The sequence below is a fragment of the Sceloporus undulatus genome, chromosome 4, assembly GCF_019175285.1.
Source record: "Sceloporus undulatus isolate JIND9_A2432 ecotype Alabama chromosome 4, SceUnd_v1.1, whole genome shotgun sequence".
In the NCBI taxonomy this organism is placed as follows: domain Eukaryota; kingdom Metazoa; phylum Chordata; class Lepidosauria; order Squamata; family Phrynosomatidae; genus Sceloporus; species Sceloporus undulatus.
The window spans coordinates 244,061,987-244,083,210 of record NC_056525.1 but is presented as its reverse complement, the minus strand read 5'-3'; the positions used below and the strand labels follow the sequence as shown (position 1 = coordinate 244,083,210).

The following is a 21,224-nucleotide window of genomic DNA, read 5'->3' as shown; positions in this document are numbered from 1 at the left end:
TCCTACGAAATTACATTGATACATTGTTTCGCTATAAATTAAAACTAACAGTTTAAGGAATAAAGTGGAGGGATGCATACAAAATGTACAGCATTACACTATCATAGGAGGAAAAAAGATGACAGATGCATCAGAAATGTTAAGATGTACACAAACATAAGGTTTATGTTTGTGTACATAATTGATTTTTAAAATCAGATATGATTTTTTTTTAAAAAAAACCTTAGTTTCTTTTCTATTTACCAGTGCTTCTGCACTCGTACCCATGCGAACCAGCTTTTATTTTAGTCTTGTAACAGTTAATGTCTTTAAAAACCAAAAGTGCACTTTCCCATGTAATCTTTTCTAATGACTAGAATCCATCAGGCCAGATGGATGGGATGTGCAGCTTGTATTGGCGGGATTAATGTGATCAAAAATAAGTGGTTTTATCTGAGTTATATTTGCCTCATGTCTGCACTTCTAATGCTTTCCATTTGTCGAAATCTTGTTGGTAAAGTGGGAAATCATCTGTCATTACCTTTGGGTACTTTGTCCACCTGAATCTGGTCTGTATGCTCATTTGTCTTCAGCTTCATGGAATCATTGTGCTGAAAGGGTGTTTTCTCCCCAGAAGTCACCATCATTTCTGATTTCCTTAGAAGGTAAGATATTCCATGAACCATCACAGCAGGTGGGCCCTAATAGTTTTAACCTTAGCTGTGTGCCAACGTGAGCAAAGAGGAGTTGGCACTGGGTGAAAACTTGTTGCTTACTGGCATAATATGAGACAGGTCCATATAGTATGAGGAAAATAAGATTGGGGGAAGGAGTAGCCATGGCTGCAAAATAGCATCCCCCATACTACCTACAATTTATTTCCCTTTCCCCAAAGAGCCATGTTAGTCAGTTACATTAAAAATAAAACTTTCCATTTTAAGATACCAAATCCCATTATTATAAGCTTTTTAAAGATTACAGACTACTTTATCAGATGAATCAAATATGGTCCAAAGCTTTGTGTGTGTGTGTATGGGGTACACATTTTAGGGGTTGAATTTTGCTTGAAATTGTGAACTTGTTTATTGCTTACATTCCATAATGAGAAACAGTTCTAGGAGGAAAGCATATACAAAGCATTGAACATGTGATTTACTTTTAAAACTCTTCAGAGCAAACTCTGACATACTAAAATTAACAAATACCAGAGTTTAATCATTTTAAAATTAAAATGGGATGACGAATATTTACTAGAAAATGCTGAGCCTTGTTATTTCAGACTTTCCCCAGATTGGAGCCTGGCTTCTGGAAGTGTTATATATTGGCCATTTCACATCCTTTAATTCGCTGTCTGCTAAACCTTTTATATCTTAGTTCTTGCATGTGTGTGAGATAGAGTTCTTTGCATGTGTGTTGGCTCCCCTTTTTATAAATAAACTAAACTAACTTGGAACCTGCCTCCAGAGTTCTTTGAGTTCAGAACTGATATACATAGGCTGAAAGTCCTGGCTAGAGTTACCCTGGCCCTCTCGCTGATCCCTATTAAGCTAAATCTATTTCCCCATTGACTTTTGTTTATGGGTGCCCTCTAGGGACCCTAGGATTTTGGGTAGCATATCCGTAGTGTAGCCTTCCATTTTTCCTACGTCCTTCCACTTTACCAAGCATTTTTGCCTTTTCCAATGTCTCAGTTTAGTCATCTTCACTTTAAGTTAATGTTCAGGCCTGATTTTTACTTTTTTAAAAAATAATCAATTCTATTTCTCCATATTCTGTTTTAACAGTAGCCATCTGTCCTAAGTACAGATTTTTCATCAGGAGTATCAAATGTAGTGCCCCTCTCATCTCTTTAAGTTTTCCATGATCAATATAGCAAAGCCGTTGACTGTATTGACAGTCATAAATTGATAGTCTATAAAGCACATACTTATTATCTTCTGAAATTCCTTGGTGGACTCCATTAACCATTGTATGTTTGCAATGTAATCCCCAGTGTCTCTTCTTTTTCTGAACACCGCTTGCACCTCTGGAATTTCTCTCTCCATATATGACTGGAGTCTATTCTCAGAATTTTGAGCATAATTTTGCTTGCGTTGGATATTAATGCTATAGACTTATAGTTGCTGCAGTCTTTTGTGATGTCCTTTTTTTTGGATTGTGATGTATATCGATTTCAGTCTATTGGCTACTGTTTTATTTTCCCGATTTGTTGGCATATTTTAGTTATCACTAGAGATGATTCTGCTTGTGTGGATTGTAGCAATTCTACTGGAATATCATCTGTTCCTGGTGATTTATTCTTCCCAATATTTCTTATTAGAGCTTCCACCTCTCTAGGATTTAGGGTTCATCTTTGTATAATTCTTCATTCCATTTGTCATACATTTTTCATCTCTTTTATATAGCTCTTCTGTGTATTGCTTCGTTCATCTTTTTATTTCTTCCTGATCTTGCAGTATGTTCCTCTTCTGATCATAGAGCTTCCCTGCCCTAGGCTTGAACTTTCCTTTGAGTTTCCAGATCTTGAGGAAGAAGTCTCTTGTTCTTCCTTTTTTGATATTCTCTTCTATTTCTTTGCATTGGTCATTATTTTAGTTTGCTTTATCCTTGCACACTAATCATATTTCCTTTCTCTTTTGTTTCTCTTCTTTCCTTTACTGCTTGAAGCATTTCATCTGTTATCCCTAGTGTCTTCCTTTTCTTTTGGATCACTGGTTGTGTCTTTCTGCACTCTTCCCTAATTATGTCCTTGGCTTTTGACCACAGTTCTTCTGATTCCTGGCTGATTGTGCTTAATAGTGCAAATGTATTTCTTACATTGTTTGTAAATCCTGTTGATATATTGTTCAGATAATATTTTGGTATGATGATAGTTTTTTTCCTCAGTCTTACTCTCATTTTTGATATGAGTATTTCATGATCTGTTCTATAGTCAGTGCCTGGTCTAGTTTTGTCCTCAGGAATAGAGCTTCTCTATATTTTGCTTACAATTATATAGCCTATCTGGGTTTTGTTCATGCCATTTGGTGATGTCCATGTTTATAGTCTCCTGCCTGGTTGTAAGAAAAAGGTACTTGCAATGAATTGGCTGTTGGTCTCATAAAATTCTATCAGTCGCTTCTCCAATCCCGTATTTCAAATTGATTTTGTTCCTATCAGTTTTCTTCACTATCCATCTTTTACAACCATACATAGAGATTGGAGATGCTATGAGTGAGAAATCCAAAATACAGTTTATTTAGTTTTTGTATTTTGTACTTTCCATGCAAACCAGGACTGGTTTGATTTTTCTTTCCTGGGTAATAATTTGATGTTTCTGACCAAATGTTCAAAGGCTATATACCACAAAGTGAGGCTGAAACAGCAAATCTGAACCTGAAGGTTCTAGAAAGTATATTCTCTTACATTCAAGCCATGGTTTGGCATTTATTCAGACCAGTCCAACAGTTTGTAGTTTTTTGAAAACTTCAACTCTGTTGGAAAATTGCAACTTCTGACCTTCATTTTGTTGTATTACATTAAAGGTTTGATCTCACTGCAGTTGTTGTTTTGTGCTCTACTGAACAATTGTATAGTTCACTGACCAAACTCCTACTCTGTATTAACATATTTGAAGACAGCATTGTTCCATGTACACAATTTAGATTATTGATCAGTTTTATCCCCATTCATCTCTGCATGTTTTCATGTTACATGTCATCACAATTCTCTGTGTAAAGTTTGTAGATTTAAGATGAATGTGAAGTCTTTTCACTGTTTTCCCCCTCCCCGATAAAATGTATACTTTTAATATCAGGCTTTTAATGCTTCCTTCATAATTGTTAAAACTATATGCATGCCCTCCCAAAAAACACCCCTGTTCACAAAATTAATTATCCAAGTATTGCTTTATACACATTTTGCACATATATTATTATTATTATTATTATTATTATTATTATTATTATTATTATTAACCTTTATTTATGAAGCGCTGTAAATTTACACAGCGCTGTACATGCAATCTTTTTAGTTAGACGGTTCCCTGCCCTCAGGTTTACAATCTAAAAAGACATGACACAGAGGGAGAAGGGAGTGGTGACGGGAAAGGGTAAGAGGTCCAGCAGTTCCTCTCAACCTCCGAGGCCTGGACCAAGGCAGATGGACTGAAGGGAGGGCTTGGCTTCAAAATGGAAGGTTAATCTTCATCCAGGGAAAATACATACTCACAAGTAGGATAATACATATACAGTACATAGCAATACAGGAAATGGATTGATAAACAGCCAACAACAGAACATCAGATAGTAAGCGACAATTATGCGATGCCTGGGAAGGCTTCTCTGAATAGGATGGTTTTCAACTCCGTTTTGAAGCTGGTTAAAGAAGTGATGGCTCTTGCTTGTGGAGGAAGAAGGTTCCAGGAGTGAGGGGCAGCAAGTGAAAAGGGGCGAATCCGGGATGGGGCAGAGGAAATCCTGGGCTGGGACAGGAACCCTTGACTACCAGAACGGATATATCCATTTGTGCATTCCTCCCATCATTGTGAGGTTCTGTAGAAGTTGACACTTTTTACAAGGGGTGATCAGGAGTTTTTAGCAGCTGAAAATTGTACTCTGCAAATCTCAGCACTACTAATAGACTTTGTAAACATGTATTCCAGCTATCTTTAGTTGTGATGATATGCTCCATCCTTATGAAAAGCTTACAGTGGTGTTCCATACTCTGCCATAATCACCGTTGCTCATGTTACAGCTTCTACAAGTTGTTAACATCAATATGCGGTCCACAACAAACTTCAGTTTCTAGAGTTCCATAGCACTGAGCCATGACAGTTAAAGTGGTGTCAAACTGGATATTTCTGCAGTATGGATGCAGCCATTGTGGTTTCATCAGAAATTAAAATGGAACTTTTCACTTCATCTTTTTTCTATCTTAAATTTTATACTTAAAGATAGAACACTTTAAAAAATATTTTGCTCTGTATCTCATAGTTCACATTCTGTGTATAAATAGCTTGTAGAGATTCTGATACGTAGCCGCTGTTAACAAATCTTGAGGTTGTAGCTGTATTTGTTGTAAATTTCTTTTTATAATGGAAAGTGATTGTTACTGTGTGACTTCAAATAGTTTCTGTTTTTTGGTGACTCTAAACCAAAGTTTTCTGAGGCTGAGAATGTGTGACTTGCCCACACCCACCCAGTGGGTTCCATTACCAAGTGGGGATTTAAAACTTGGTCTCGAGTGTCATAGTCCCATGCTCAAACAACTAAACCATGCGGCTGGAGTGCAGTCATATAAATGAACAAGGCAGAAAGTTGTTTACCTAAATGTAAGGAAATGTTTAAAGTTTAAGTTAGAATAATACCTTTTATTATTATTATTATTATTAACCTTTATTTATAAAGTGCTGTAAATTTACACAGCGCTGTACATACAATCTTTTAGTCAGACGGTTCCCTGCCCTCAGGCTTACAATCTAAAAAGACACGACACAAAAGGAGAAGGGAGTGGTGGTGGGGAATAGGATCAGGTCCTGCAGATCTTCTCCACCTCCGAGGCCTGGACCAAGGCAAATGGACTGGAGGAAGGGCTTGGCTTCTTAATGCATGGTTAAAAGGAGGCTTCCTGGGTCAGAGAGGGGCTCACTTCTGGGAACGCTTCTCTAAACAATATAGTCTTTAATTCAGTTTTGAAACTGGGTAGAGAAGTGATGAGGTGTGCATGTGGGGGAAGAAGGTTCCAGGAGTAAGGGGCAGCAAGCGAGAAGGGACGAATTCGGGAGGGGGCAGTGGTAGTCCTACACTGTGACAGGAGACCTTGACCACTAGGTCATGGACCAGAGTCTTGGCAGTAGAGGCTGAGAGGAATGGACGGATCTTGGCAATGTTGTGGAGAAAGAATCTACAAGCCTTGGTGGTGGCCTGGATCTGGGGAATAAATGACAGAGAAGAGTCAAAAATGAAGCCAAGACTGCGGGCTTGATGAACCGGTTGAATAGAAGTGTCGTCGACAGAAACAGAAAAGGAATAATGAAGGGTGGGTTTAGGTGGAAAGACGAGAAGCTCAGTCTTAGACATGTTAAGCTTCAAGCGCCGAAGCCGCATCCACTGAGAGATGGCAGTCAGACAAGAAGAAACTTGTTCAAACCCCGTCGAAAGGTCAGGGGTGGAGAGATACAGCTGAGTGTCGTCGGCATACAGATGATAGGAGAAACCAAAAGAACTGATGAGTTTACCTAGGGACAGTGTGTATAGAGATAACAGAAAGGGACCCAAGACAGAGCCCTTGGGAACTCCAACAGATAGGAGAACAGAGGATGAAGTCTGACCTCCTGCAACCACTGCAAAAGATCTGCCTAACAAATAAGATCTAAACCAGTCAAGAGCAGAGTCGGAGAACCCAAGGTCAGAAAGTAAATCAACCAGGAGACAGTGATCAACAGTGTCAAAGGCCGCAGACAAATCAAGAAGAATGAGAATAGAGCAGAGACTGTTTGCCTTGGCCCGCAAGAGATCGTTTGAGATCTTGGTGAGGGCTGTCTCTGTAGAGTGCCGTGGGCAGAAGCCAGACTGGAAAGGGTCCAGGATGGAGTTGGTTTCAAGAAACTTAATACAGCGAGAATAAATGACCCGTTCTAGGACCTTAGAAAGAAAAGGAAGAAGAGAAATTGGACGATAGCTAGACAAAGAAGAGGGGTCGAGAGAGGGTTTTTTTCAGAATTGGGGAAACGAGAGCATGTTTGAAGTCAGAAGGGAAGGAACCCAGAGAGAGAGAGAGAGAGAGAGAGAGAGAGAGAGAGAGAGGAGCGAGGGCAGAAGAGAAGGGGCTATAGAGATTAGGAGACAGGAGGGAATAGGATCAAGAGAGCAGGTAGTAGGTTTAGAAGAATTTAGCAGTGTAGAGAGTTCATCCAGAGAAACAGGGGGAAACCCAGAGAGTTTATTAGTAGAAGGTACCAGGAGGTTAGTGGTAAGGGGCAAGTCGGGAGGAACTATTTCAGATCGAATAGTAGTGACTTTTGTGATGAAGTAGTTGGCGAAGTCAGTGGGGGAAAATGATGAGAAGACAGGGGGAGAGGAAGGTTTTAGTAGTGTATTGAAGCAGGAGAGCAAACGCTGAGGACGCCTCTCATTAGTACATATCAGCGATTTAAAATAGTTCTGTTTTGCCATAGACAGAGCACGTGAAAAAGATAAAAGGATGAATTTATAATGAACAAAATCGGCCCGTTCCCTAGACTTTTTCCAAAGACATTCGGCCGCTCAAGAGCAGGACCAGAGGAACCTGATAGTGGGAGTGAGCCAGGGCTGAGGCCTAGTCATGGGGGAAGACACACGTACAGATACAGGAGCAAAGCTGTCGAGAGTTGAAGAAAGAGTGGAATTAAATAAAGACATTGCTGAATCAGCAGAGGCCCCAAGATCTAGAGAAGAGAAAGATGAATTCAAAGTCTGACTGAGATGGTCAGAGTTAACAGACTGAAGGTCACGGAAATGGCGCTGGACAGTATGACGAGGAGGTGGGATATAAGTAAGAGTAAAAGAAATTAAATGATGGTCAGACAATGGAAAATCAGATGCCAGGTAGTCGGAAATGACTCACTTAGCAGCAAGAATTAGGTCGAGACAATGACCAGAGGAATGGGTTGAGGAGTTAGAATGAGGGTGAAGGCCAAAAGAAGCAAACAAGGAACTAAGGTGAGATGAAGAAGGATTGTTGGGATTGTCAAGGTTAACTGGAAAAAAACAAGTTGAAGAACTGTATTACTCTAGTATTTATAGAATGCTTAGTGGTTCTAATGTCTTAAAAGTTTTCTTTGATCCCAATGGTATATTCTCCGTTCATTCTGTCTTTCACAATTTACAGTGACCCCATTAAAGGCATTCAGAATCTTCTGGGAAAAGGAAAGAAAACATACTTGTACATTTTCTTCCAGTAATAGGAAGCTGTTTTAAGAGTAGATTGGGTTTGTGATGGAAGCCATTACCTTGCTGTATCCTACAAGGACGGTCAGTCTAATATGACCTAATAAGTTGCTGGGAAAAGTGTCCTTTCTCTTTACACATGTATCATTTTTATCTGACAAAATACCAAATTTCTGGGATAGCAATTAATACTGAATATATCAATCTGTTCTCTTTCATGTTATAGTATACACATGCTGCTCTTCTTTCTTGTCTTCTTAAGATGTTTGAAAGGTGGGCTATTATTCCACATCCATATTGAGAAGACAGACCACAGCAGGTGGAGTTCAGTATGGATGATACACTCTGGTTTTGACCAGAAGGAAGACCTGTAACTGAAACAGACTAAGCTTCCCTGCACTGGTAGCAGACTGTGGTTTAACTGCTATTTTTGGTGTCTGTATTGGCTTTTTGTTCTGGTTTCTCACTGGTTTGAGCAATGATGACCAGTACTGCCTGGAGACTCATTTTTCCCCTCCCTTTCTTCCAGCACTGGGTCTCAATGTGATTCAGAAGACTGAAAAATAAAGATAGTGTAAGAAAATAAGCCCTCTTACTTTCTGAGCTGCCAAGTGATCTTGATATGCTACTAACTATAGTTACTCATTAATGGTATATGGTCTGGTAGAATAGATCTAGCTGGTGGACATCTAGAAGGCAATTCCATAATCACAAAAAGTCAACTTGGGTTTCAGAGAAACATGCCAGACAAATATTATCTCTTTCTTTGATAAAATTACCAGCTTGGTAGATGAAGGGAATGCTGTGGATATAGTATATCTTGATTTCAGTAAGGCCTTTGACAAGGTTTCCCATGACATTCTTGCAAACAAGCTTGTAAAATGTGGGCTAAACAAGATAACTGTTACATGGATTTGTAACTGGTTGACTGGCCGAACCCAAAGGGTGCTCAACAATGGCTCCTTTTCATCCTGGAGAGAAGTGACCAGTGGGCCCCCACAGGGCTCTGTCCTGGGCCCAGTGTTATTCAACATCTTTATCAATGACCTGGATGACAGAATTGGGAGCATACTTGTCAAATTTGTAGATGACACCAAATTAGCTAATACTCCAGAAGACAGGATCAAAATTCAAAACAACCTGAATAGACTAGAAAGCTGGGCCAAAGCTAACAAAATGAACATCAACGGGGAGAAATGTAGGGCGAAAAAATGAAATGCGCAGATATAGGATGGGAGACACATGGCTGAATGAGACTATGTGTAAAAGGGATCTAGGAGTCCAAGTTGACCACAAGTTGAACATGAGTTAACAGTGCGATGCGGCAGCTAAAAAGACCAATGCAATTTTAGGCTGCATCAATAAAAGTGTAGTGTCTAGATCAAGGGAAGTAATAGTGCCACTTTATTCTGCTTTGGTCAGGCCTCACCTGAATCCAGTTCTGGGCACCACAATTTAAAAAGGATGTTGAGAAATGGCACCATGTGCAAGGGAGGGCGACTAAAATGGTGAAGGGTCTGGGAACCATGAAGCCCTTTGAGGAAAGACTTAGGGAGCTGGGGATGTTTAGTCTGGAGAAGAGAAGGTTAATAGGTGATATGATAGCCTTATTTAAATATTTGAAGGGAAGTCATATTGTGGAGGGAGCAAGCTTATTTTCTCCTGCTCCAGAAATCAAGACCCGGAACACTGGATGCAGAGAAAACAGAGATACTAGTGATAGGAACCCCAGGCCCAGGCAGGGAAATTTGCCAACCTGTCTTGGATGGGGTCACACTTCCCCTAAAGGACAAAGTTCGCAGCTTGGGAGTACTCCTGTATTTGTCCTTACAGTTATCATCTCAAGTTGATGCGACGTCCAGGAGTGCTTGCTGTCAACTTTGATTGATATGCCAGCTGCGCCCATGCCTGGACCGAAGGGACCTTGAAACAGTGTACATGCACTGGCAACCTCTCGTTTTGATTTCTGTAATGCGCTCTACATGGGGCTACCCTTGTGCCAAGTTAGGAAGCTTCAATTGGTTCAAAATATGGCAGCCAGACTGGTCACTGGTACTTCCAGGTCTGACTACATAACACCTGTATTAAAATCACTTCACTGGCTGCTGATCAGCTTCTGGGCACAGTACAAAGTGTTGGTTATTACCTTTAAATCCTAATATGTCTTGGACCTGAGTTACTTGCGGGAACGACTCTCACTACACAATCCACCCTGCACTCTCAGTACATCTGGGGAGAATCTATTGGATATACAAATGGCTAGACTGACTATGACTTCCCAAAGAACTTTTACTGCCACTACCCCTAAATTGTGGAACGGCCTGCCAGAAGGGATCCGTCTCATTACCACCTTGGATGCTTTTAAGAAGGCAGTTAAAATGGAGCTCTTCCGGCGGGCCAATCAATCTGATCCTGTTTAGGATCCATCTTTTAACACTTAACAATGATTCTGTGCAATTCTACAGTTATAAAAGTGTTGCATTATGATAAATTAGTTTTTATCTGATAATATTATTACTGAGATGATGTATTGTATTGGATTTTATTGATTGTATTTGTATGTTTTTATCGGGTTCTAACCCCGCCTCGATCCGCAGTGAGAGGCGGGGAAATAATAATAATAATAATAATAATTATTATTATTATTATTATGCACGCTGAAGGAAAAGAGATTCCACCTCCCTCCTTGGAAGTCTTTAAACAGAGGCTGGATGGCCATCTGTCGGGGATGCTTTGGTTGAGATTTCCTGCGCAGCAGGGGGTTGGACTGGATGGCCCTTGTGGTCTCTTCCAACTCTACAATTCTATGATTCTATGGTGCAAAAGAGGTAGATCATTCTGTTGTGGATATAATGATATGAAATTGTATTCCTTGTTCTAATTGTATCCATAATAAAATGTATTCCCATTGTTTCTCTTCCTTATATCCACTCATGTAAATACAAGCCTATGTGCCATATTCATTTGAGACACCAGTTGAGTGTACAGTTGGCCCTTGATATCCACTGGGGTTTGGTTGTAGGATCCCCCCATCTCATGGATACAACAATCAAGTCCCGTTAAACACAGTGGTGTAAGAATATGGTGTCCCTAATATAAAATGGCATAATCAAGATTTACATTTTGGAATTGATACTTTTAAAAAATATTTTCAAGCCGTGCATGGTTGAATCTGCTCCATTGGCAGACTATAGCTTAGATTTCATACATGCTACAAGTGTCTATTAAAGTGTGTGGTGTTTGTTTAGATTTAAGAGACATACTCGCTGTTATGCTGCATCAGTAGTCTTTGCTGTTCCATGGAGAATGGATTGGATCCAGAGCTGTCTTCTGCTGGCAGACATTTGTACTCACAGAAAGTATCTTCATCCTCTTCTCCCTCTTCCCCCCTGAACAAAAGATCACCCAGTTCATAAGGGTCCCTGGTCATCTGTGTAGCCATTTTAGAGAGTTAAAGGATCTGGCAAAATTAGCTCTGAATATTCCTTGCTTAAGAAATGCTATGAAATTCATGATGTTGTCATAGGTTGACAAGCAACTTGAAGGCACACGCGTGTGTGTGTGCGCGCGTACACACACACACAAATTGCCATGGCCACAGGGAACAGGAAGATTCCTTCCTTGTGAAGTTGGTTTCAACTCTATCATCAAACAATATGTTTGTGGGATCCAGCATAGCGCAACTGTTGTTCCTCATTTTTGTCTCCTCCCCCAAAAAGAAGGGTTTAAATATTAATTTTTTGTGGGTTTTTCGGTTTGAGGCCCTGCCATCAACAACAGAACAACAACAGAACAATACACAGATTAACATGGAAATTCTTCCCAACCCAGAGTCACACACTTCTATACCAGCATTCTCTGAAGATGCCAGCCACAGATGCTGGAAAAACGTCAGCAATAAATTCTTCTAGAATATGGCCACATAGCCTGAAAAACCCACAAAAAACTATGGATGCCAGCCATGAAAGCCTTCGACTTCACATTGATTTAAATATTGTTTTCAGCAATTATTTATAGTCTCTTAAAATTTCTTCATTTTCTTCAGTTTGAATGCAGGGAATGCAGTGATCTACAACTATGGTACAGTAGCCACTTACAAGTTTTTAAAGGGCTGTGGCATTTTCTTTTTCTATGCAGGAAAGCACACAAAGTTTGTATATTTATTCATGCAGTCCCTGCTGAAATATGTTTGATAAACAGGCACAGGTGATCATGAGTTGTAGCCTTATTTATGAAGGTATTGTTTTTGTTAGTTTCCATGCTAATTGATAGTCATTCTCTGTCTCTGCAAATACTAGATAACACAGAGATGATATTTCATGTCATTTTGACATGACAACACAAGAAAATGTGTGCTAGCTAACTGTTTGGGTGTGTGCCCAGCTTTCACTTCAGCAGAATGAAAGTGAGCATTGCCAGACACAACCTGCCTGTTGTGCCATTATTAGGATATAGTAGGCCTCTGTTATGTTTCATCACAGCCTGCTTCCAGGCCAGAAAAAGAGAAACAATTCATCTTCTTCGTGGTCTCTGTGACTCACACAAATGGTGTTACCTGCATATGTGCAGTGTATCGTTCAGAAACTTCTAGAGCTAGGGAATAAGCATTTTCGTGGTAGTTGCTCCCCCACCTTACCAATGTGTCCCATGCAGCTCATTTCCCTCAGTTACTTTTTGTCCACTGAAGCGGCAGCATTGATTGGAACTTCCTTGAACTGTTTCACTGGGAACGTCTCTTGTATAATTTTTTCTTTGGTTTTGGACCATCCTGTGTTGGAACCTCAATCCCAAACTCCTTCCACTCCAGGCAGATCGTTAGAGAAGAGCATTAAGTCTGACAATTTTTTGCAGCTGCATTCAGTACCAAACATGACTTAGGGTGTGTCTCCACTGTAGAAAGAATGCAGTTTCACACCTCTTTAACTGCCATGGTTCCATCCTAAAGAATCTTGGTGTTTTTTTTCTCTCTGTGAGGCACCAGCACTCTTGGGCAGAGAAAGCTAAAGACCTTGTCTTTATGGCTAAGTCGTTCACCATGCCCTATGAGGAACAACTTAGGGAGCTAGGGATGTTTAGCCTGGGGAAAAGAAGATTAAGAGGTGATATGACAGCCCTGTTTAAATATTTGAAGGGGTGTCACATTGAGGAGGGGACAAGCTTGTTTTCTGCTGCTCCAGAGAACAGGACTAGGAACAATGGATCCAAGCTGCAGGAAAAGAGATTCCACCTGAACATTAGGAGGAACTTCCTGACAGTAAGGGCTGTTCGACAGTGGAACAAAGTCCCTCAGAGTATAGTGGAGTCTCCTTCCTTAGAGGTCTTTAAACAGAGGCTGGATGGCCATCTGTCGGGGATGCTTTGATTTGGATTTCCTGCATGGCATGGGGTTGGACTGGATGGCCCTTGTGGTCTCTTCCAACTCTACGATTCTTTGATTCTATACAAATCCCAAGATTCTATAGGATGAAGCTACAGCATTTAAAGTGGTGTCAAACTGGATTATTTTTACAGTGTGGATGCACCCTTGGTAAAACAATGCAGGAGATAACCTTTGGCTCATTAAGATAATTACTGTATATACTCATGTATAAGTCTAGAGATTTAGGTCAAAAAATTGACCCCAAAAACCTAAGTCGACTTATCCACAGGTCAATGTAAATATTGTATCTTAACTCTTATTTAAAAGAAGGAACCATTGTGAAAGGCAAGAGTATTATCTGTCCTGGAAGCACCAACCCCCTTTTCTCTCTCATCTATCCAGCTTTAAGAGTGAGTGGCAAGAGTTATGGCTACTGGAATTTTTTGACATTCTTTGACATTGTTTTCCTTTGCTTCATCCTTTAGATCCTTTGCTTATATGCCCCTAAATGTTACCCTTGACTTATCCATGGGTCATATTAAAATCCACAATTTTGGCACCTAAACTTGCCCTCGACTTATACATGAGGTCGACTTATAATTGAGTATATGTGGTACATCATAAGTTATACTCGTGTATAAGTTAAGAACTTTTAGTCAAAAAATGGACCCCAAAAAACTTGGTTGACTTATGCACAGGTCAATGTAAGTACTCTTATCTTTAGGGTGAACACAATCAGTTATGCCTGCTGGAACTGTATAAGTTCTTTGGCGTCATTCTCCTTTGCTTTGTCCTTTACATCCTTTATTATATGCCCCTGTGTTTTACCCTCAACTTATCAATGGGTCATATCAAAATCCATAATTTTGACCCCTAAACCTGTCCTCAACTTATCCATGAGGTCAACTTATAGTTGAGTATATACAGCATGTCTGAAATGGTACCACTGAGAAGAGTTAAATTGGATTTCAGTGAAGCCTTAACAATGATCGTCAGCTTCGACTGCTGAAGTCACTTTGGACTTAACAATTACTGTTCTAACATTTCTTGGAAGGCCTTAAAATGAAATTGTAGTGCAGTAGAGTTCTGGATAGGGTGTTCATCTTCAATATTACATTGGATGTAGATTTCATGCAGGAGTACTGCTAGTATTTATCTTTATTCAGGGGGGCGCGGCTGTAACCACCATGTTACGCCGCATAATTAATTCATCTTTTAGGGAAGGGCGCTTTCCATCCAGCTTAAAATTGGCCACTGTAAAACCGCTGATAAAAAAGCCCTCCCTTGACCCCCTGATTTATAACAATTATCGGCCTATTTCACTGCTGCCATTTTTGGGGAAAGTGATCAAGAGGGCGGTTGCCATTCAGCTTCAATCGGTCTTGGATGATACTGATTTTCTAGACCCATTTCAAACTGGCTTCCGGGCGGGCTATGGAGTTGAGACTGCCATGGTCGCCTTGGTCGATGATCTCCGTCTGGGCATGGACAGGGGTAGCGTGTCCCTGTTGGTGCTCTTGAACATCTCAGTGGCTTTCGATACCATTGACCATGGTATCCTTCTGGAACGCCTGAGAGAGTTGGGAATTGGAGGCACTGCGCTCCAGTGGTTCCGTTCCTACCTCTCAGGTTGATTCCAGATGGTGCAGCTGGGGGACGTGTGCTCTGATAAGAGGGCCCTTACATCTGGTGTCCCTCAAGGAGCCATTCTGTCCCCCATGCTATTTAACATTTACATGAAACCGCTAGGAGAGATCATCCGGAGACACTGGGCGCGGTGTTATCAGTACGCTGATGACACTCAAATATGTTTCTCTGTGTCTCCGACTGATGCAGTGACCAGGGATGGCATCTCTCCTCTAGATGCCTGTCTGGAGTCAGTAATGGGCTGGATGAGGGAAAACAGACTCAGACTGAATCCAGAGAAAACGGAAGTACTTGTGATAGGATCCCCGGGTCCAGGTTTGGAGATTTGTCCACCTGTCCTGAATGGGGTCACGCTTCCCCTGAAGGACTCTGTTTACAGTCTGGGGGTGCTCTTGGACTCGTCGCTCCACCTTACATCTCAGGTGGATGCGACGGTCAGGAGTACTTGTTATCAGCTTCGGCTGATACGCTAGCTGCGACCCTTCCTGGGCCGGGGGTACTTGAAACAGTGGTACATGCTCTGGTAACCTCTCGGTTGGATTTCTGTAATGCGCTCTACATGGGGCAACCCTTGTACCAAACCCGGAAGCTTCAACTAGTGCAGAACATGGCAGCCAGACTGGTCACTGGATGTTCCAGGTCCAGCCATATTACACCAGTTCTGCATGATCTACATTGGCTGCCTATTCGGTTCTGGGCGCAATACAAGGTGTTGGTTATAACCTATAAAGCCCTAAATGGCTTGGGCTCAGGGTACTTGGAGGACCGCCTCTCCCCATATAATCCGCCCCGCACACTCAGGTCAGCCGGGAAGCAACTCTTGAGGGTTCCATCTTCGAAACACACTGTGACTGCACAGAGGGCGTTCTCCATCTCAGCCCCGCAGTTATGGAACTCGCTTCCCGAAGAGCTCTGCTCGACCCCCTCCCTCGACCAATTTAGGAAGAGTCTTAAAACCTTTCTCTTCGGACAAGCTTTCTCCCAGTTATTGTAATGCTTCTTTGCCCCCCTCCTCTTTGCACCTACACTTTGGCTAGTTTTTGTATGGTTTTAATCTGTGTTTTTAATTCTGTTTTTAATGTTTGATTTTAATATTGTATATGTTCATTGTTTGTTTTTCTGATGTTGTAACCCGCCTTGATCTCAAGGAAAGGCAGGCTATAAATAAATGATTGATTGATTGATTATTTATTTATTTATTTATTTATAGTTTTTGTGGGTTTTTCAGGCTATGTTCTAGAAGAGTTTCTTCCCGACATTTCGCCAGCATCTGTGGCTGGCATCTTCAGAGAATGCTTGCCTGGAAAGGACTTGGCTATATATATTGTGTGACCTGGAAAGGCAGGAGTGATTTGCCTGTGTATTGTTCTGTTGCTAATGGCAGGCCTTAGGGTGGGAGGGTCTGCAAAAGAGGATTAGTGTCTGCTTAATAGTGCCCATTGTTTGCTGGGAGATTTCTCACTTGCATTTGTTGAGTCTTCCTCTTGCTATTTTTCAGAACTGGTAGCCAAACCTTGTTTACTTTAAGGGTTTCCTCTTTTCTGTTGAAATTGCAGGTGTTGTGGATTTCAGTGGCTTCCCTGGGCCCTGCATGGAGTTGTGGCATGGTCCAGATTTAAGTGTTTCAAACAGTATTTTATGCCCAGGAGGTGTGGCATGTTCTGCTACTGCTGATTTTTCTGGCTGGCCTCTGCAGTGTCTCTCATGTTCCTTGTTCTTGTTTGCACACTGCATTTGTGGTCGGCCTATTGACTTGTCCGCAGCTGCATGGTATGCGGTAAACTCCTGCGGCTGTGAGAGGGTCTCTCTGGTCCTTGACTGAGCGAAGTATGTTTAGCCCTTCAATGCAGTAAAGGTGACTATGGAAACACTACTGTAGCAGCACTCTGATGCTGCTGTTCAGAGCTATGTTTTTAGATAGGACTTGGTACAAAGAAGCAGGCCAAAATGCAAATATAGGGAAATGAATTGTTCAGTGTTACACACACAGTTTAATCTTGGAACAGCAGTGTCAGCAGGTTCTTGGCCATCAAATGCCTATATTTTGGTTGCCTTTGATCAATCCTGCTTTTTTACAAAAGTGGCCTTAAAGAAGACAGAACACTGACAAGCCATTCAGATCATTGATGGGGAAGGGAAGCAGAGAGTAAATTTGATACCAGAATAAAGTATTACATATGTTTGTATATAGGCTGTATATATGATACTCTAATTTAAAATTTTTAGAAAAATAAAAAAATGAAAATTTTAAAATTTAATTTTTGGAAAAACAAACCCTGGTGCCTCTCCCACTGAGCCCCACTGTTTGCCATCTGTTTAGCATTTCAAAGGGACACAGGCAAGCACCATAGCCCGTTTCTGCCCAAAGGCAGATATTTGGGCTGCAGTGGTGTCCCCTTCACTTAAGGTGTCAGCTGGTGGGGCTCACTCACCCCACACCCCCTAGTGATACCCCTGCTTTAAATGCCACCCCATTTCTTCTTACCTTTTAATTTCTTTAGTAAAACAATGTGTAATTACAACAACTGGATCAAAATGTCCCATTCATGCCGATTTTAACTCATACACTCTTGTTTTATTATGTCTAGTGTTCCTTGATTCATGCTTCTCACATTCCATGTTCCTGTTATATATATCTTGTGTAGCTTCAAACTTTTCTTTTACATCTGAGCACATCCATACCTTGAATTCCTTTTGGTTTGAGTCCAGTTGTATCATTAGCCACATCTCTACTCATAATTGCCCTCTGCTGTGCCCTGTTTTCTCATTGTGTATATCGTGTCCCTAATGCTTGCTTTATGTTGGATTGTCTCATCAAAAGGTTTCCATGGTGAAAGATTTTCAAGAGCGAGTTTACCATCACTTCCCTCTGCACAGTACATACAAGCATTAGCTATGGTGCCACTGTCATTGTCTCAGAGAGATCCTTTGCTAGTGTCACCCACCACTACTGCTGCTCTCAGTAGTTGTTTGGCACTTTTGCTGTACTACAAAGAGATCAGCATAACCAAAACATTCCGCCTCCCCTGAAGTGCATCAAATGTTGTGCTTGACTAAAAAGAAATAGGCATTGCCACAACACCCCCATTCCCCCAAAGTCACCCATCTTATTAGCCGCTTGCCCTACAGTTCTCAGTGCCCAGAGTCCTCCGCCTCCTCCAGAATCCCTTAGCTTCCCTGGCTCCCTAGGGGCCCATCTAGTCCTCCTTGCCCCTGGCCTTGGTGGAGCTACTTGACACTCCTAACATCACCACCTCCTCAGCCCTTGCCCTGATGGCTCCCCTGCAACTGTCCAGGTGGACTCCCCTGGCCACCAGCATCACCTTACTTGTCCTCGATGCTCCAGTCCTGGCTGTTTCTTCTATTTCTACTTTGCCTTCTTCATTCCTTGGTAACTCCATATAATCTAACTATAACAGCACTGTGGTCTCTGTTTCTAGGTGGTTGAACAATGCTTACATTCTGTGTCAACATTTAAGATTTAGTCCCCCCCTCCCCATTCTGTGATCTGCAGCTCTAAGGCATTCTGGCTTTGGTTATCTAGAAATGCATCTTATTGTTTAGGTAGATGGGACTAATTTTTAGAGGATCTGAGTGTCATTTGCTTAAATAACCGTTTAATAGTCCATTGGTCCCCCATCAAGGACTGGTGTTAGGTATACTTCCACTTTGGAAAAAAGGCAAGATGCAATATTATAATAATTGTTAGTGAGGAAAATTCACTTTCCCCATTCTGGCCATTTTCAGTAGGCTCAGTTTTTCTGACCTTCAGGATGTACGCACCTGCCTGGTAGCATTTCATTTTGGAAAAGGACATTTACCTTAATTGGATAGTTATCACATTTATTATTCCATATTGGACAAGAGATTTATAAATTTCAGTGTGGAGGTTATTGAGTTTTAATGATTATTTGGGAAATATATTTTGGTCATTTTAAGGTATTTTCTTTCAAGAATATAGAACTCTTAATTATTCCAACTTTGTGTAATCTGTTTATGTATTTTGTGTATCTGTTTATCCTAAAATAGGGTAGATAGCACAAATTTGAGAGACTGATTTTTTTCTTTTTCCAATTTCAGAATATGACAGATACCTAGCATCTAGCAAAACCATGGCGGCTGCTTATCTAGACCCAAACTTGAATCACACACCAAGTTCAAGCACAAAGACACATCTTAGTTCTGGGATAGAACGTTCCCCAGGGACAATGGAACGAGTCCTAAAGGTTTTCCATTATTTTGAAAGCAACAGTGAGCCGACAACATGGGCCAGCATTATACGTCACGGGGATGCTACAGATGTTTGGGTGAGTTGATATTAAAGTACTTTAGATATGGTTATATGAAGGTCATTCTCAGAATTTGAGAGAGATAACTTGAGGCTGAGGAACACAGATGTTGAGTGTTTACTTTAAAGGCCTTTATTCAGCACATGCTGTGAGTCATTCCAGGCAAACGGTTAATTCCTAAGCAGTTTTCTCAAGAGAAGAGGAAGGATGTGAATGTTGTATATGCCAGTTTGACTGACCTATTGGATGCCATTGTTCCGTTTCTGTGCCAGCAGTCCCATTTGGGGGATGTAATAAATGTACAGATAGATGAATTTGCTGTTTTGTTCTGAGTTAGTAACAGGATTAAATAATGCTTTAAAAAGAAAAAAGGAAATGGACTACTTTTTCTGTACTTTTAAGCAATGTTTAAATCAAGTGCTAAATAGAATAACCAGAACTGATCTATTTTTATCTGAGTGATTTGAAACTTATGTACTGTACATGATTTTTGATGAGTGAAATAGCACTAGTCCTTCTTGGACCATGTTGAACAAGAAGACAATGCAAGAAATGTTTTTTTAAACCAAATTGTCTTTGTGTAAGCATTTTAGATATTCTGTTATTTCATCCAATAGAGAGTATACTCAGAATGGTCCTTTGTGTGGTATAGAGCATGCCAATGCTAAGATGGTTCTAAACATGTGTACCAGTCGTGGTGGAGAAACTGTTCACTGGCTGTATGTGGCCTCCCAGGCACATTTTTGCAGGTCTCCATAATACACCAGACCCCTCTCAAATGCCCCTCCATGTTTTGGTTGAAAAATAAGTCCAAAATGAACCCAAACCACTATACAACATAGCAGTTGGGATGGATTTTACCTTCCTTCATAACTCCCAGAATGGCAAGGGGTGAAATTTGGTTTCTGAACCCTGAGCAAGATAGTGCCCAGTAGTGACATTGGAGAGACCTGCTGCACATATAAACAGTCACTCTTCAAATGAAGTCTTCTGTATGGGGTCTTGTTTCGAAGATGAATTAACTCCAATTTTCCAATTTCGTCTCATACCATAAATGGCTTTTTACTGCCATCTCATCTGGTTCACGATTGAAAACTCCACCCTATCTTTTTTTCAGGGATTGGTTCCATGATCCAGGTGGCCACAACATTTTAGTTGCTATTAGTAACCTCCATGGAGAGCACCTCCTTTTACATGGTACAGTGGGCCCTCAATATCTGCTGCAGTTTGATTCCAGTAGTCATCATGCATAACAGAATTCATGGATGCTCAAGTTCCGTTAAATACAATGGTGTAGTAAAATGGTGTCCTTTATATAAAATAGCCAAATCAAGGTTGGCTTTTTGGACTTTATTTTTTAAATATATTTTTTAAAACATTAACGGTTTAATCCATGCATAAAGAATCCATGAATATAGAGGGCCAACTGTATTCATGAGCTTCACTGTATAAATCAGGGATTGGAAAAGTGCAACCTGTGGGCACATCCAGCTCCCAAGGCTATTTTTGTGGTCCCCAGAGCCCTGTTTTTGAAAAAAAAAAAAAGATGCTCCTAAATTTTCCCAGGGATTGTGAACCAGGTTATTGGCTTCCCCAGGCCTGTTTTCCCCAGTAGGAAAGAACCCACTTCCATTTGGGAAAAAAAAAGTCTTCTTGTGCTTGAAACGGCCCCCAGGGCGGCCAAAGGTTTTGCAGAATTACTCCCCACAGATCCTGGGAGCATTTGGGGGGACAATTTATTTCATTTTTTTTAAAGAATGGAATAGTAGAGTGTGTGGCCCTCCATGATCTCCTGAAAGCCAGTGTAGACCCCCAGTCCCTGACAGTTTCCCCAGTATAGAGACTGAAGAACCTCTAGCTGTTAATAACCTAGTATATATTATGGTTCCACCAGAACATTTCCCTAGAGAGGATGGTTTGTCACCCTAATATTAGAGAAGGGCAGAGTGCTGATGACAGATAGTAGTGGTGTGAGCATTGGACTGTGGCTCTGGAGGCCAGGATTCAAAGCTCCACTTGGCCATGTAAACTCACTGAGTGACC

At 41.0% G+C, this 21,224-nt stretch overlaps 1 protein-coding gene across 11 annotated transcripts in view; it reads left to right on the top strand.

The window, feature by feature from the left end:
* PTK2 (protein tyrosine kinase 2) overlaps positions 1–21,224 on the top strand; it is a 220,197-nt gene that overhangs the window by 44,175 nt on the left and 154,798 nt on the right. For 10 of the 11 annotated variants that reach the window (XM_042463825.1, XM_042463818.1, XM_042463817.1 and 7 more), the window contains one exon: positions 18,973–19,199. In XM_042463825.1, coding sequence (XP_042319759.1) covers positions 18,973–19,199 — 227 coding nt within the window. Of the gene's footprint in view, positions 1–623; positions 645–18,972; positions 19,200–21,224 lie in introns of those variants that run through there. The other variant, XM_042463826.1, reaches the window with a different exon arrangement.